The sequence below is a fragment of the Somniosus microcephalus genome, chromosome 13 (genome assembly GCF_052327205.1).
Source record: "Somniosus microcephalus isolate GS21.2 chromosome 13, FLI_Smic_1.0, whole genome shotgun sequence".
NCBI classification, from domain to species: domain Eukaryota; kingdom Metazoa; phylum Chordata; class Chondrichthyes; order Squaliformes; family Somniosidae; genus Somniosus; species Somniosus microcephalus.
The window spans coordinates 194603079-194619571 of record NC_140999.1 but is presented as its reverse complement, the minus strand read 5'-3'; the positions used below and the strand labels follow the sequence as shown (position 1 = coordinate 194619571).

The following is a 16493-nucleotide window of genomic DNA, read 5'->3' as shown; positions in this document are numbered from 1 at the left end:
GGATCAGTAAACTTGACCATGAAGCTGTCGGATTGTCATAAAAACCAACTGGTTCACTGATGTCCTTCAGGGAAGGAAACCTGCCGTCCTTACCCGGTCTGGGCCGATATGTGACTCCAGTCTCACACCAACGTGGTTGACTCTTAAATGCCCCCTGAAGTGGCTTAGTGAACCCTTCAATTGTATCAAACACGCAGTGTTTCAAGAAGGTGGCCCACCACCACCTTCTCAGAGCAAGTAGGGGTTGCCAGTGATGCCCACATCCTGAGAATGAAATTTTAAAAATCTAAGACAGGACACTAATTGTGTAAATTTGTACGTACTCATCCTCGCTTCTCCAAGATGTCCGGCTTCAAGTTTGCTTTCCAGTGTAATGCAATTTCTCAGAATCTCAAAGTCATTAGCTTCTGAAATATTTTGAGTCTTTTTGAACGAGGGACTTGCCAGTCTTTGGCACAGGCCATCCGCATCTCCTGAAGAGGTAAGTTCAGTTCAGACATGTTAGCTGCCTTGATGGTGCGATGCTGGGACTCTCAGGCACCACGACACGCTTACTGTACACAGGAAAACTCCAACAAACGTTCGCTCTGCAGCTTCCCCTGATGGCCCAATTGTTAAATGCACTTAGCGGAGTGAGCGCTTGGCTCAGTGGGTAGCACACTCACCTGAGCCAGAAAATCGTGGGTTCAAGCCCCACTCCAGAGACTTGAACACAGAATACTAGGCTGACACTCCAGTACTGAGGGAGTGCTGCACTGTCAGAGGTGCTGTCTTTCGGATGCGACATTAAACCGAGGCCCCGCCTGCTCTCTCAGGTAGATATAAAAGATCCCACGGCACTATTTCAAAGAAGAGCAGGGGAATTCTCCCTGGTGCCCTGGGGCCAATATTTATCCCTCAACCAACATCACTAAAACAGATTATCTGATCACTATCACATTGCTGTTTGTGGGATCTTGCTGTGCGCAAATTGGCTGCCGCGTTTCCCACATTACAACAGTGACTACACTTCAAAAGTACTTCATTGGCTGTAAAGCACTTTGGGACATCCTGAGGTCATGAAAGGCGCTGTAGAAATGCAAGTCTTTATTTTCTTTTTCGGAGGCAAGATATTAAACCAAGGCTCCCATCTCTCTGTTTAAATGGGCGTAAAAGATCCCACGGTACTTTGAAGAGGAACAGGGGAGTTCTACTGGTGTCCTGGCCAATATTTATACCTCAACCAACATCACCAACACAGATTAACTGGTGATTTATCTCATTACTGTTTATGGGAAATTGTCCGCAAATTGGCTGCCAATTTTACAGAATAACAGCGACAATGCTTGAAAAGTTCCTCATTGGCTGTGAAGTGCTTGGGGACATCCCGAGAATGTGAAAGGCACCAACAACGATGAGTCAGCCTACAGGGAGGAGGTCCAGCATCTCGTGAAGTGGTGCGCCGATAACAACCTGGCCCTTAACATCAAGAAAACCAAAGAAATCATTGTGGACTTCAGGAAGTCTAAAGGCGGAAGTCACACCCCCATCCACATCAATGGGGCTGTGGTGGAAAGGGTGGACAGCTTTAAGTTCCTCGGAGTCCACATCACGGAAGACCTCTCCTGGTCCCTCAATACCTCCTCTCTGGTGAAGAAGACCCAGCAGCGCCTATATTTCCTAAGGAGGCTGAAGGGATGTAACCTGTCACCCCTGATCCTCTCTAACTTTTACCGCTGCACAATAGAGAGCATCTTGACGAACTGTATCACAGTATGGTATGGCAGTTGTAGCTACTATGACCGGAAAGCCCTGCAGCGGGTAGTCAAAACTGCCCAACGCATTACCGGCACCCGGCTGCCGACCATAGAGCACATATACCAGAAACGCTGTTTACGGAGGTCACGGTCCATCATCAAAGACCCTACCCACCCCAGCCACAGTCTGTTCGCCCTCCTGCCATCTGGGAGACGCTACAGATGCATTCGCACCCGTACGACCAGATTTAGGAACAACTTCTTTCCCAGGGCTGTCATCCTACTGAACTCCACAAATAAACTCTAAAGCCTGCACATCTGCCAATGCACTTTATTATGGTTATGTTTATGTTAATATACTACAAGCCAAATGTATGTTAAATGTTTAAGTGTCTTAATCCAAATGTACACTCTCGGGAGCCGCAAGCCTACATTTCGTTGTACTGCACTTGTGCACTAACAATGACAATAAAAGTTGATTTGATTTGATTTGATCAACGCAGGTTCTTTCTTAAAATTTGCTCTGCGGTTCCCCAATGGCTCAGTTGGGAGGGAGGAGTTCCGCCCAGAGACCAGGAAGGTCCCAGTTCTGCCCCTGGACAGTGCATGGTTATCTCATCTCAGGCAGCAGCTGGACTTCAAGTGACCTTGGCACCAGTGAGGGGAAAAATGAGCCCTGATCGCTATGCAGAAGTGCGCTGTGTGGACATCAGGTTGAGACTTAGCCCGCCAGTGGTTGCCCAGCTCGCCCCCACCCCCCCACCCCCACCAAAGGTCAACCAGCGCAATGTCCAGGTCGGCATACGTGGAATGACCGCCTCTAAGTGAGGAGCCAGTGGCTGCGGCTGGTTCCCAAACGAACCATCCGCCAACGAGAGTCAGGGGCGAGATTTAGGAGTAGATAGGTTAGGTGGGAAGGTAATAAACCAGGCAAATGAAATGCTGAAAAGGTGTTCACATCAGAACAGTATTAAATGTGAGTGGTGTGTTACTGGGCCACTGAGGAAGGACCCAGGCTCAATCCCTAGTTCATAGAATCATATACACAGAAGGAGGCCATTCAGCCCAGTGTGCTTGTGCTGGCTCTTTGAACGAGCTATCCAATTAAAAGAAAGACTTGCATTTATAGAGCGCCTTTCACGACCTCAGGATGCCCCAAAACACTTCACAGTCAGTGAGGTACTTTTTGAAGTGTAGTCACTGTTGTAATGTGGGAAACCCGGCAGCCAATTTGCGCACAGCAAGCTCCCACAAACAGCAATGTGATAATGACCAGATCATCTGTTTTAGTCATGTTGGTTGAGGATAATATTGGCCGGGACACCGGGGAGAACTCCCCTGCTCCTCTTCGAATAGTGCCGTGGGATCTTTTACATCCACCGGAGAGCGCAGATTAACCCTTTTGAGTACTTAATGTCTTTTGGAACTTGCAGGTTTATTAACTGCCAAAAATGATTTTTCTTTGCACTGTTTTATTATAAGAGCCACCCAAACTGACAGCACCTCTATTTCATTCCCGCTAGCCATTATGCTTTTTCAGAAAAGGTAAGGAAGACCAAATCTTACTGTGGTAATACTTGACTAACTCTTGTAGGGTGATGAACTTGACTCGTGGATTGATGTAATAGCCACTGGGGCTGGTTGATATTTTGTAATGAATCACTCTGACATCCAACTTGGGATCCCAGTGCTTGACCAACAGAGCATAGCAACCTAATGCAACAAAGGCAAGAGAAATGTTTCAGGAGGTCTGAGAAACCACATGTGATTCTATCTGTTTCAGGTCCTCAAATGCATCTTCACTACCAGCTCCATGCTTACCTCATCCCCACTTCCTGTTCCAATATCTTCTGCCTGGTTTCCCTTGCTCTGGTCGGACACCAGTGGCATGCTTTGTCAGCATTTTCCCTTTTCGTCTTCTTCCACTTCTCTGCAGCGTCTGACATTGCTGACCATTCCATCCTCCCTCCCATGGTCTTGCCTATTACGTTTGTCCCCATTGACCAGCTGTGGCTCCTCATTCCTTCTCTTCATTTATAAATCCCTTCATGGGATCCACCCTCCCTCCCTACCTTCCTTCAGCCCTGCATGCCCAGCTCACACCCTCTTCCGCACCAACTCTGGCCTCCTGTGCAACGTCCTTCTGCTACACCATCAGTGGAAGACCCTTCAGCCCTACACTCTGTTACTCTCTCACTAAACCTCCCTCTGCCTTGCTACCGGGGTTGCCAACTCCGGCTGGATGTATTCCTGGAGGTTGCATCACATGACCCCACTCCAACTTCCCCGCCCCCACACTCCTCTCATTGGTCGCCCATCCTCACGGTGCATCACTTTCCCACAGCCGATTGGGAAGCGATCAGACACTTCATTACCCGATTGGATGATTCTTGACTGTCAATCAAACATCCTTTTCATTCCCAACTCTGATATTTTTATCATTAATAAACAAGAGAGATTGGGAAATATTGGTGTTCAGAGGGACCTGGGTGTCCTTGTACATGAATCACTGAAAGTTAACATGCAGGTACAGCAAGCAATTAGGAAAGCAAATGGTATGTTGGCCTTTATTACAAGAGGATTTGAGTATAAGAGTGAAGACGTCTTACTGCAATTATATAGGGCCCTGGTGAGACCACACCTGGAGTATTGTGTACAGTTATGGTCTCCTTACCTAAGGAAGGATATACCTGCCATAGAGGGAGTGCAACGAAGGTTCACCAGGCTGGTTCCTGGGATGGGGGGATTGTCCTATGCGGAGAGATTGAGTAGACTTGGCCAATATTCTCTAGAGTTTAGAAGAATGAGAGGTGATCTCATTGAAACAATCAAAATTCTTATACGGCTTGACAGGGTAGATGCAGGGAGGATGTTTCCCCTGGCTGGGGAGTCTAGAACCAGGGGTCACAGTCTCAGAATAAGGGGTCGGCCATTTAGGGCTGAGATAAGGAGAAATTTCTTCACTCAGAGGGTGGTGAATCTTTGGAATTCTCTACCCCAGAGGGCTGTGAAGTCTCAGTCGTTGAGTATATTCAAGACAGAGATCGATAGATTTTTGAATATTAAGGGAATCTAGGGATATGGGGATAGTGCAGGAAAGTGGAGATGAGGTAGAAGATCAGCCATGATCTTGTGGAATGTCGGAGCAGGCTCGAAGGGCTGAATGGCCTACTCCAGCTCCTATTTTTTTATGTTCTTATGTTCTTAAAAATGTTAGAAGAAAATTATTTTGTGGAAAGAATGGGTTTGATGGGCCGATGGCTTTTCTCGTTCTCTGATTTGATTTGCCTTATTAAGGCTCAGATACCAGGCAAACAGAATTAACCCTTTAATACAATCTGAAAATTCCCTGAAACCGTGCCTCCCTGCATCAATCACTTGGCTGACTGGATCTGTCATAAAACATGCAGACTGCATCCATTGCACAACATAAATTGGGTCTGCTATAAAGTTAATGGCCCAGTAATTCCGGTCCCAACGCGTGAGTACGGACGGTGTACTCACGCGTGGGCCCGTTGGAAGTGCCGGATTTCAGCATGCACAGCGCATGCGCGGGAAACCGGCATTTCCCCCAAGGGGTTCAGAGGTCCAATGCATGCGCGCAGGACTCTGCGCGCACGTGTTGAACTTCCTTCTTTTTTACAGGTTTGCCCGTGTGTAAGGGCCTCAACTTTTTAGAAATGTAAAAAGGAGACGTAAGGACTTGATTCTTTAAGGTAAGTGGTCTATTATTTAAAATTATAACATTTTTTCCACAGCTTTATTGTTTTTAAGGACTTTACAGTAAGGTAAGTGTATTTTTAGACCCGATTTAAAAAAAATTTTTTTTTTTAATTTGATTAATTGTTTAAAATAGTTTTTTAAAGTAATTTATAGTTCATTTAATTAGTGGGATGTTTTTAAAAATTTTATTTAAAGTTTAAGTAGTGTTTTGGGCGCCCGTACTTTTCATGAGTTTGACAGTTCTTACTATCAAACTCATGAATGAAGTTTCCCCTCCCCTGATTGGCTGCCCAGTGCTCACCTGATCCCAGCCGGCACATCGCACTAACTACGCCGCTGGATCAGGTAAGCACAGCGCGCCGACAGCTGAACCGGGCCAGTGACAGGAATTCCAAGCAGGCCCAGGCTTCAGATGTCGGCGCGCCGGGTGAGTGCACATCGGGGGCTTGCACACGCGGCAAGCACCCGATCCTAATTTCTGGGCCATTGTGTGTAACTGCACAACAGAGGATATTGTTCTATGCTAACACAATCAACAACAACAACTTACAGCACCTTTAATGTTATAAAACGTCCCAAGGCGCTTCACAGGAACGATTATCAAACAAAATTTGACACCTTGCCACATAAGGAGATATTAGGACAGATGACCAAAAGCTTGTTCAAAGAGGTAGGCTTTAAGGAGCATCTTAAAGGAGGAGAGAGAGGCAGAGAGGTTTAGGGAGAGAATTCCAGAGCTTAGGGCCTCGGCTGCTGAAGGCACGGCTACATAGATATATAGATACATAGAAGATAGGAGCAGGAGTAGGCCATTCGGCCCCTCGGGCCTGTTCCGCCATTCAATGCGATCATGGCTGATCATCCAAGTTCAGTACCCTGTCCCTGCTTTCTCCCCATATCCCTTGATCCCTTTAGCCTTAAGAAATATATCTAACTCCTTCTTGAATATATTTAATGAATTGGCCTCAACGGCCTTCTGTGGTAGAGAATTCCACAGGTTCACCACTCTCTGGGTGAAGAAATTCCTCCTCATCTCAGTCCTAAATGGCTTACCCCTTATCTTTAGTCTGTGACCCCTGGTTCTGGACTCCCAGCTGCCAATGGTGGAGCGATTAAAATCGGGGATGCGCAAGAGGCCAGAATTGGAGGAGCACAGAAATCTTGGAGGCTTGTAGGGCTGGAGTAGGTTACAGAGATAGGGAGGGGCGAAGCCGTGGAGGGATTTGAACACGAGGATGAGAATTTTAAAATCGAGCCGTTGCTGGACTGGGAGCCAATGTAGGTCAGCGAGCAGAGGGGAGATGGGCGAACGGGACTTGGTGCGAGTTAGGATATGGGTAGCAGAGGTTTGGACGAGCTCAAGTTTATGGAGGGTGGAGGAAATGTACGAGTGGTCTTCAGAATGGAATGCTCCTGCATCTGCGCACATCTGCAGAGGTGAGACCAAAAGCCCAGCTGTGTAAGTGCCACCCACGGTTCTCAAAGGACAAGTCCATGCAGGGATTTAAACAACTCCTGTACAGTCCTATGTTCCCAAGTCTCAAACTGCCTCCAGCACATGTTCACATGGTTTAATCAGAGGTTTTACACTCCTGAAAATTCGATGATCGCCACCTTTACTTGATCGGCTCTCTCTGATGAGGAAAGATCCCGCTTTATTTTCTGGTTCCAGAATTGTTCTCTCTGCCTCTTTGCCACTTATCGCTTTGAAGAACCATCTGTGAGAAAACAATCACAAACTATATTATCTGATGGGACAATAGCAAATCTGAAACTCTATGTTAAGAAAGAACTTGCATTTACATAGCACCTTTCATGTCCTCAAGACATCCGGAAGTGTTTCATAGCCAGATAATAATAATTGAAGTGCATTCACTGTTGTTATGTCAGTGAGCATGACAACCAAATTGTGCACAGCGAGATCCCACAAATAGAAGTGACAAGAATGGCCAGTGAACCTGTTTCAGTGATGTTGGTTGAAGATCGAATATTGGCCAGAACACTGGGGAGAACTCCCCTGCTCTTCTTCAAAATCATGCCATGGGATCTTTTACATCCACCTGAGAGAGCAGACGTCTCATCCGAAAGACAGCACCTGCAACAGTGCAGCACTCCCTCAATACTGCCCTCCGACAGTGCAGCGCTCCCTCAGTACTGCCCCTCCGACAGTGCGGTGTTCCCTCAGTACTGCCCCTCCGACAGTGCGGTGTTCCCTCAGTACTGCCCCTCCAACAGTGTGGCACTCCCTCAGTACTGCCCCTCCGACAGTGCGGTGCTCCCTCAGTACTGCCCCTCCAACAGTGCAGCGCTCCCTTAGTACTGTCCCTCCGACAGTGCAGCGCTCCCTCAGTACTGCCCCTCTGACAGTGCAGCGCTCCCACAGTACTGCCCCTCCGACAGTGCAGCGCTCCCTCAGTACTGTCCCTCCGACAGTGCAGCGCTCTCTCAGTACTGCCCCTCTGACAGTGCAGCGCTCCCACAGTACTGCCCCTCCGACAGTGCAGCGCTCCCTCAGTACTGCCCCTCTGACAGTGCAGTGCTCCCTCAGTACTGTCCCTCCGACAGTGCAGCGCTCCCTCAGTACTGCACTGGGAGCATCAGACTAGAATATGTGCTCAAGTCCCTAGAGTGAGACTTGAACCCACAACCTTCTGTTTTTCTATTCTTCCGACCAAAGTGAATAACCTCACATTTCCCCACATTATACTCCATCTGCCACCTTATTGCCCACTCACTTAACCTGCCTAAATCCCTTTGCAGGCTCTTTGTGTACTCCTCACATCTTACTTTTCCACCTAGCTTTGTATCATCTGCAAACGTGGATACATTGCACTCGGTCCCTTCATCTAAGTCATTAATATAGATTGTAAATAGCTGAGGCCCCAACACTGATCCTTGCGGCACCCCACTAGTTACAGCCTGCCAACCTGAAAAAGATCTGTTTATCCCTACTCTCTGTTTTCTGTCTGTTAACCAATCCTCTATCCATGCTAATACATTACCCCAACCCCATGAGCCCTAATTCTGCTTAACAACCTTTTATGTAGCACCTTATCGAATGCCTTTTAGAAATCCAAATATTCTACATCCACTGATTCCCCTTTATCTACTTTACCTACCCTGCTAGTTACAGACTGGGGGAGATAGACAGAAATCCCCCGACGGGGATACAGATGGGGCTAGACAGATGGAAACAGACGGTATTGCGACAGACAGGAGGCGAGAGATGGAGGGGAGACAGACGGGGATGAGACAGACGAGGCAGACAGAGAGAGAGAGAGACAGAGGGATAGAGACAGATGAGGGAGATAGAAGGGATAGACAGACACGGGGAGACAGATGGGGAGACGGACGGGGGTAAGAGAGAGAGAGACAGACCGGCAGGGGTGGCGGGCGAGACAGAACGACGGGAAGAGACACGGATCTAGTTCGACTGAGGTAGGCAGACGGTGGGTGACAGAGAGAGACAAATGGAGGAGACAGAGGGGAGGAGGCAGACTGGGGTGACAGATGGAAGGGGGAAAGGGAGAGACAGACAGGGGAGAGAGACGGGAATAACAGAAGAACATAAGATCCCTGCCTGCTCCCCATAACCCTTCACTCCCTTATCTTGCAAAAATCTGTCTATCTCCACCTTAAATGTATTTAATGACCCAGCCTCCACAGCTCTCTGGGGCAGAAAATTCCACAGATTTACAACCCTCTGAGAGAAGAAATTCCTCCTCATCTCAGTTCTAAAAGGGCGACCCTTTATTCTGAAACTAGGCCCCCGAGTTCTAGATTTCCCCACGAGGGGAAACATCCTCTCTGCATCTACCTTGTCGAACCCCCTCAGTATCTTATATGTTTCAATAAGATCACCTCTCATTCTTCTAAACAGATGGGTGGAAGACAGACGTCAGACAGTGAGAGAGACAGACGGGGGAGACAGACGGGTGGGAGACAGACATTGGGAGACATATACGGGGGAGACAGAGCAAGAGACGGACCTGAGGGAGAAGGACGGGGGCTGAGAGACTGATGGAGACAGGCGGGGGAGACATAAGGGGGCAGACAGAGAGAGAGGGATTAATAGGGGAGAAAGATGGGAGGGAGACAGATGGGGAGACAGAGTGATAATCAGACGGATATTGATAAGATGGTGGAATGGGCAAAGAAACGGCAGATGGAATTCAATATCAGTAAATAAGAACATAAGAAATAGGAGCAGGAGTCGGCCATTCAGCCCTTCTGGCCTGCTACGCCATTCAATATGATCATGGCTGATCTAACTCAATCCACTTCCTCGCCCTATCCCCATATCCCTTGATTCCCTCAGTATCCAAAAATCTATCGCTCTCTGTCTTGAATATACTCCTGATGTGGAGATGCCGGTGTTGGACTGGGGTGGACAAATGTAAGAAGTCACACACCAGGTTATAGTCCAACAGCTTTATTTGAAATCACAAGCTTTCGGAGCGCTGCTCCTTCGTCACTTCACCTGATGAAGGAGCAGCGCTCCGAAAGCTTGTGATTTCAAATAAAGCTGTTGGACTATAACCTGGTGTTGTGTGACTTCTTACATTTGATTATACTCAACGACTGAGCATCCACAGCCCTCTGGAGTAGAGAATTCCAAAGATCCACAATCCTTTGAGTGAAGTAAGTGAGGTGATATATTTTGGTTAAAAAAATAATGATTATATTTTGAATGGTACAGGCCGCGTGATGTGGAAGAGCAGAGGGATTTGGGGATTGAGGTTCACAAGACATTAAAAGCAGCACCTCAAAGTGGATAAGGCCATAAAAAAAAGCTAATGGAATTTTGGGTTTTATGGCAAGAAGTATATAGAATATAAAAGGGATGCAGCAGGGTAGATAGAAGCACTGTTTACACTGATCGAATGGTATAGAACAAGGGGACATAAGGGCTTTCAAAAGGGAATTAGACAAGTAGCTAAAGGAAAAAACATTGCAGGGCTCTGGGGAAAGGGCGGGGGATTGGGATTAGCTGAAGTGCTCTTGCAGAGAGCCGGCATGGGCTCGATGGGCCAAATGGCCTCCTACTGTGCTGTAACCATTCTATGATTCTATGAATATAAGTTTGAATGTAAAAAAAAATGAGGACAGAGATTAGGAGCAACCTTTTTTACACAGAGGATTGTGAGGCTGTGGAATGAGTTAATGATTGAAGCAAAGATCACATCAACATTTAGGAATAGTCTATATAGGTTAAAGAATAAAGGAATATGGGAACAGGGTGGGCACATGGGGTTAGGATACTGCTCGTGTGGAGGATAAACACCAACACAGACTGGTTGGGCCGAATGGCCTGTTTCTGTGCTGTGATCTGCTTAGTTCAGCACATTCTTGAAAGCTGTTGTGGACTCTCCTTACCTTGCCTGACCTGGTAAGGTCATTAAACGCTGTCGGGCACTGTAGTGCTGTGCATGGGGTTATCCAGTTGGCATGGACCATCCTGATGACCTCCTGCCTTTCCTGCTTTGCTCTTCACCTTGTCAATCCCAAACGATGCCTCCCTCCTCTGCTTTAAAAATGGAACTTCAAACTGTTCAAACACATCATCACACACTGACCTTTACTCAAGCATTTCCTACGGGTTCAGATGTATTTAAATCAGTTTGGCTAACAGCAGCTAGGTACCTACTTTTCCTTCTCCAGTGGTTTGATATCTGCACTGTGGTCACTCGTAGCCTCTCTCTTGGCTAGAGACTGTGTGGGCTGAAAGTTTTCTGATCTGAAATATGGAAACCAAAATTATAAACATTATATAGAATTTACAGCACAGAAACAGGCCATTCAGCCCAACAGGTCTATGCGGTGTTTATTCTCTACATGCACCTCCTCCCACCCCTCTTCATCTCACCCTATCAGCATATCCTTCTATTCCTTCCTCCCTCATGTACTTATCCAGCTTCCCCTTAAATGTATCTCTGCTATTCACCTCAACCACTCCCTGTGGTAGCGAGATCCACATTCTCACCACTCTCTGGGGAAAGAAGTTTCACCTGAATTCCTTGTTGGATTGATTAGTGATTATCTTATATTTATAGATTTTATATTTAGACAGCACCTTATTGTGTTGGAAGGCTTCAAAGATTTTCAGACAATGAATTACTTTTGGAGTGCAGTGACTGTAGTTATGGAGGGAACAGTGGCAGCAATGACTTATAAACAGCAGTGAGGTGAAGGAGCAGTTAAGCTGTTTTTGGAGGTCTGGTTGCAGGAGGAATGTTGGCCAGGGCAGCGGGAGAACTTGCTGCTCTCGCCCATCTGGACAGGCAATCAGAGCTTTGGTTCAACCGAAGGACATCACTTACAATGCAGCACTCCCTCATACTGTGTCCTACTGATGCACTGTCAGCCTGGGCTATGGGTCAATCGATGGAATAGGCTCTCTAGGGAGATGATGGAAGCAGTTCTGATTCATTCAAATGCAAATGAGATAGATTTCTTTCAGAAATTAACATTTTGGGATGCAGTATCTGAGTAATTTGAGACGTGACGTGTGGGGAGTGCGGCGTGCTCGGGAGGAACAGGTGACTGTGGACCTCTGGTTCCCAAAGCTCTCCCCCACTGGGGATTTTCCTCGCCTCGTGTCTGGGTCTGTTGTAGACTCACTGATAGAGATTAATTGCTGTGATTGGTCAACAACTCCATCATCGTTAGATTGTGCGACTCCCGGGATGGGAGAAGGCGAACTAGATGGACCTCGGTCTTTTATCGTCTAGCGATTCCTAGGTTCTGACCCTAGTTTGAATGTTATAAGATACTGCCCTTTGGGTGACTGCTTCCTAACTTCCTAATTTTTCAGTTTAACATTCGAATCCTTCATAGTCATGAATACTTCAATTGAATCACTTCAAACTCCTGTTTCACAAAGAAAGTAAACCAATTAGTTGATCAATAGATAAGCAGTGGCAAACATTTAAAGAAATATTCCAAAATTCTCAACAAATATACATTCCATTGAGAAATAAAAACTCCACGGGAAAAGTAATCCATCCGTGGCTAACTAAAGAAGTTAAGGATAGTATAAGATTAAAAGAAGAAACTTATAATGTTGCAAAGAATAGTAGTAAGCCTGAGGATTGGGAGAGGTTTAGAAACAAGCAAAGGATGACCAAAAAATGTATAAAAAGGGAGAAAATAGAATCAGAGTAAACGAGCAAGAAATATAAAAACATTGTAAGAGCTTCTACAAGTACGCAAAAAGAAAGAGAGTAGCAAAAATAAGCATCAGCCCCTTAGAGGCTGAAACAGGTGGAATTATATTGGGGAATGAGGAAATGGCAGAGACTTTAAACAAATATTTTGTATCTGTCTTTACAGTAGAAGACACACAAAGCATACCAAAAATAATGGGGACCCAAGGGTCTAATGAGGGTGAGGAACTTAAAGTAATTAATATCAGTAGAGAAAAAGTACTAGAGAAACTAGTGGGACTAAAAGTCGACAAATCCCCTGGACCCGACGGCCTACATCCTCGGGTTCTAAAAGAGGTGGCTGCAGAGATAGTGGATGCATTGGTTGTGATCTTCCAAAATTCCCTAGATTCTAGAATGGTCCTAGTGGATTGGAAGGTAGCAAATGTAACCCCGCTATTCAAGAAAGAAGGGAGAGAGAAAACAGGGAACTACAGGCCAGTTACCCTGACATCAGTCGTCGGGGAAATGCTGGAATCCATTGTTAAGGAAGTGGTATCAGGGCGCTTAGAAAATCATAATATGATTAGGCAGAGTCAACAGAGTTTTATGAAAGGAAATCATGCCTATCAGATTTATTCGAGTATTTTGAGGATGTAACTAGCAGGATAGATAAAGGGGAATCAGTGGATGTAGTGTATTTGGATTTCCAAAAGGCATTCGTTAAGGTGCCACATAAAAGGTTGCTACACAAGATAAAGGCTCATGGGCTTGAGGGTAATATATTAGCATAGACAGAGAATTGGTTAACGGACAGACAACAGAGAGTAGGGATAAACGGGTAATTTTCCGGTTGGCAGGCTGTAACTAGTGGGGTGCCGCAAGGATCAGTGTTGGGGCCTCAGCTATTCACAATCTATATTAATGACCTAGATGAAGGGATCGAGTGTAATGTATCCAAGTTTGCTGATGATACAAAGCTTGGTGGGACAGTGAGCTGTGAGGAGAACACAGAGTCTGCAAAGGGATATAGATAGACTGAGTGAGTGGGCAGTAAGGTGGCAGATGGAGTATAATGTGGGGAAATGTGAGGTTATTCACTTTTTCTAGGAAGAATAGAAAAACAGAATATTTTTAAAATGATGACAAACTATTAAATGTTGGTGTTCAGAGAGATTTGGGTGTCCTCGTACAGGAAACACAGAAAGTTAGCATGCAGGTACAGCAAGCAATAAGGAAGGCGAATGGCATGTTGGCCTTTATTGCAAGGGGGTTGGAGTATAAGAGTAAGGAAATCTTGCTGCAATTGTACAGGGATTTGGTGAGACCACACCTGGAGTATAATGCAACGTTTTGGTCTCCTTATTTGAGAAAGGAGGTGGTGAAAGAGGCGGTGCAACGAAGGTTCACTAGACTGATCCCTGGGATGAGAGGGCTGTCCTATGAGGAGAGATTGTGTAGAATGGGCCGATACTCTCTGGGGTTTAGAAGAATGAGAGGTGATCTCATTGAAACATATAAGATTCTGAGGGGGATTGACAGGGTAGATGCTGAGAGGTTGTTTCCCCCTGGCTGGAGAGTCTAGAACCAGGGGTCACAGACTCAGGATAAGGGGTCGGCCATTTAAGACTGAGACGAGGAGGAATTTCTTTACTCAGAGGGTTGTGAATCTTTGGAATTCTCAACCCCAAAGTGCTGTGGATGCTGAGTTGTTGAGTATATTCAAGGCTGAGATCGATAGATTTTTGGACTCTAGGGGAATCAAGGGATATGGGAATTGGGCGGGAAAGTGGAATTGAGGTAGAAGATCAGCCCTGATCTTATTGAATGGCGGAGCAGGCTCGAGGGGCCGTATGACCTACACTTGCTCCTAATTCTTATGTTCCTATGTTCTTAATTAATTTAACCTTTTCTCATGACTTAAATAAGAATTTGAGATTCACGTTGTTTGATGTCATCTGAAACTTCAAACCAACTTCAATTCTACCTACTAACGGCATACCGTAATGAAACAGTTAACGAACGGGACTAACTGGGGAATGGCTAGTGCAGCTAAATGAGCATAAACCAGGACTCACTGCTAGACTTTGCACAGGTTGATGGAATGGAAGATTCCTCTCCCAGCTATAAGGGTTCTTCTATGTATAATCAGTTTGGCCAGTCGCTACCCAACCAAATGGTAATCACCACTGGTTGCAACATGGAGCCACATTGACTCTGGCCATGGTTCTGTTTCTCGAACATACTGTGTGACCCATCTGATGCACTCCCTCCTCCTTTCATCCTCGGTGTGTTGAAATCAAAGCTCGTCTCACCGGCTCCTCAAATCCATCCTTACCTACGACCTCAGGGTTATGGAATTTCATACTTTGCTCAGATTCCTACAATCTACAGATTTTTATAACTCACGACTCAGGACTTCCTAAAGAACCTCCCCTTCTCTCCTACTCGCCAACCCAGGTGCTGTCCTTCTCTCTGGATCTTGGTCCCTGAGCTTAGAGTTCTGAATCAGTTCTAGACACAGACACAAGCTGGATAACATAGGCAGGGTCACAGGAACCTACCTCTCTTCGTTCTCCTCCTTTCCATCCATCTTTTCACCTTCCCGCTCCTCTTGCTCGCGTAATTTCCCGGGATGAAACCGTCTCTCCCGCTTATCAGAGACTTTGCAAACCACCAGTCAACTGATCTGAAATGGAGAAAACTCAATCTCTCTCTTTTCTCAGGTATTTATCACAGTGTCAGACCCAAGTCCCTCCATAATGTATTCACAGACTCAAACTGTGAGAGTGTGAGTGAGTGTGGGTGTAAGTGTGCATGTGTGGGTTTTTTTTCGTTCATGGGATGTGGGTGCCGCTGGCAAGGCCAGCATTTATTGCCCATCCTTAATTGCCCTTGAGAAGATGGTGGTGAGCCGCCTTCTTGAACCACTGCAGTCCGTATGGTGAAGGTACTCCCACAGTGCTGTTAGGGAGGGAGTTCCAGGATTTTGACCCAGCGACGATGAAGGAATGGCGATATACTTCCAAGTCGGGATGGTGTGTGACTTGGAGGGGAACTTGGAGGTGGTGGTGTTCCTATGTGCCTGCTGCCCTTGTTCTTCTAGGTGGAAGAGGTCGCGGGTTTGGGAGGTGCTGTTGAAGGTGCTGGGTGCGTGTGTGTAGGTATGTGGTGTAAGTGCGGGTGAGTGGGTGTGTGAATGTGCAATATTTAAATTGCCAATTATGTTATTTTCAGTGGTGGAAATTAAATTGCATTGAGGTCTACAAGAACACTCTAACTAGTCACTATGAGCATGAGGAGTCAACTATATCATATACGACTCTGGGAGGAGCTCTTCGGCCACTGGGAGAAGGCGATTGAGGAGGATTCTTGCGATGACTTTCCCTGTGGCAGATAGCAGGGAAACTCCTCTGTAATTACCGCAATCAGACTTGTCACCTTTCTTGAAGATGGTCACAATTACTGCGTCTCTGAGATCCCCTGGCATGCTCTCCTCCTTCCAGATAAGAGAAATGAGTTCATGAATTCGTGCCAGTAGTGCTTCTCCGCCATGCTTTAGTGCCTCGGCGGGGATTCCATCTGCTCCTGAGGCCTTGTTGTTCTTCAGTTGTCGGATGGCCTTTTCAACCTCATGCCGGGCTGGGTTTGTGCTGAGATGGTGGCGGGTAGCATGCTGTGGGATGGAGTTGAGGACACTCGTGTCGAAGACAGAGTCGTGGTTAAGGAGATCTTCGAAGTGCTCCTTCCAGCGGGCACTGACTGCTTCCCTGTCCTTGATGAGTACCTCTCCGTTCTTGGCCCGCAGTGGGGAAGGCCCTTGGGTGCTTGGGCCGTAGATGGTCTTGACTGCACTAAAGAATCCACGCACGTCGTGGTTGTCGGCTAG

At 46.5% G+C, this 16493-nt stretch overlaps 1 protein-coding gene across 1 annotated transcript in view; it reads right to left on the bottom strand.

Annotated features, from left to right (window-relative positions):
• Window positions 1–15287, bottom strand: part of LOC147108942 (tyrosine-protein kinase HCK-like) — a 35737-nt gene extending 20450 nt beyond the window's left edge. The window contains exons 1-5 of the mRNA XM_086005917.1: window positions 15169–15287; window positions 11107–11196; window positions 7074–7177; window positions 3303–3449; window positions 324–473 (exon numbers count right to left, since the gene is read on the bottom strand). Of these exons, the coding sequence (XP_085862043.1) occupies window positions 324–473; window positions 3303–3449; window positions 7074–7177; window positions 11107–11196; window positions 15169–15197 (520 nt within the window). The 5' untranslated portion in view covers window positions 15198–15287. The remainder of the gene's footprint in view (window positions 1–323; window positions 474–3302; window positions 3450–7073; window positions 7178–11106; window positions 11197–15168) is intronic.
• Window positions 15288–16493: the final 1206 nt, after the last annotated feature.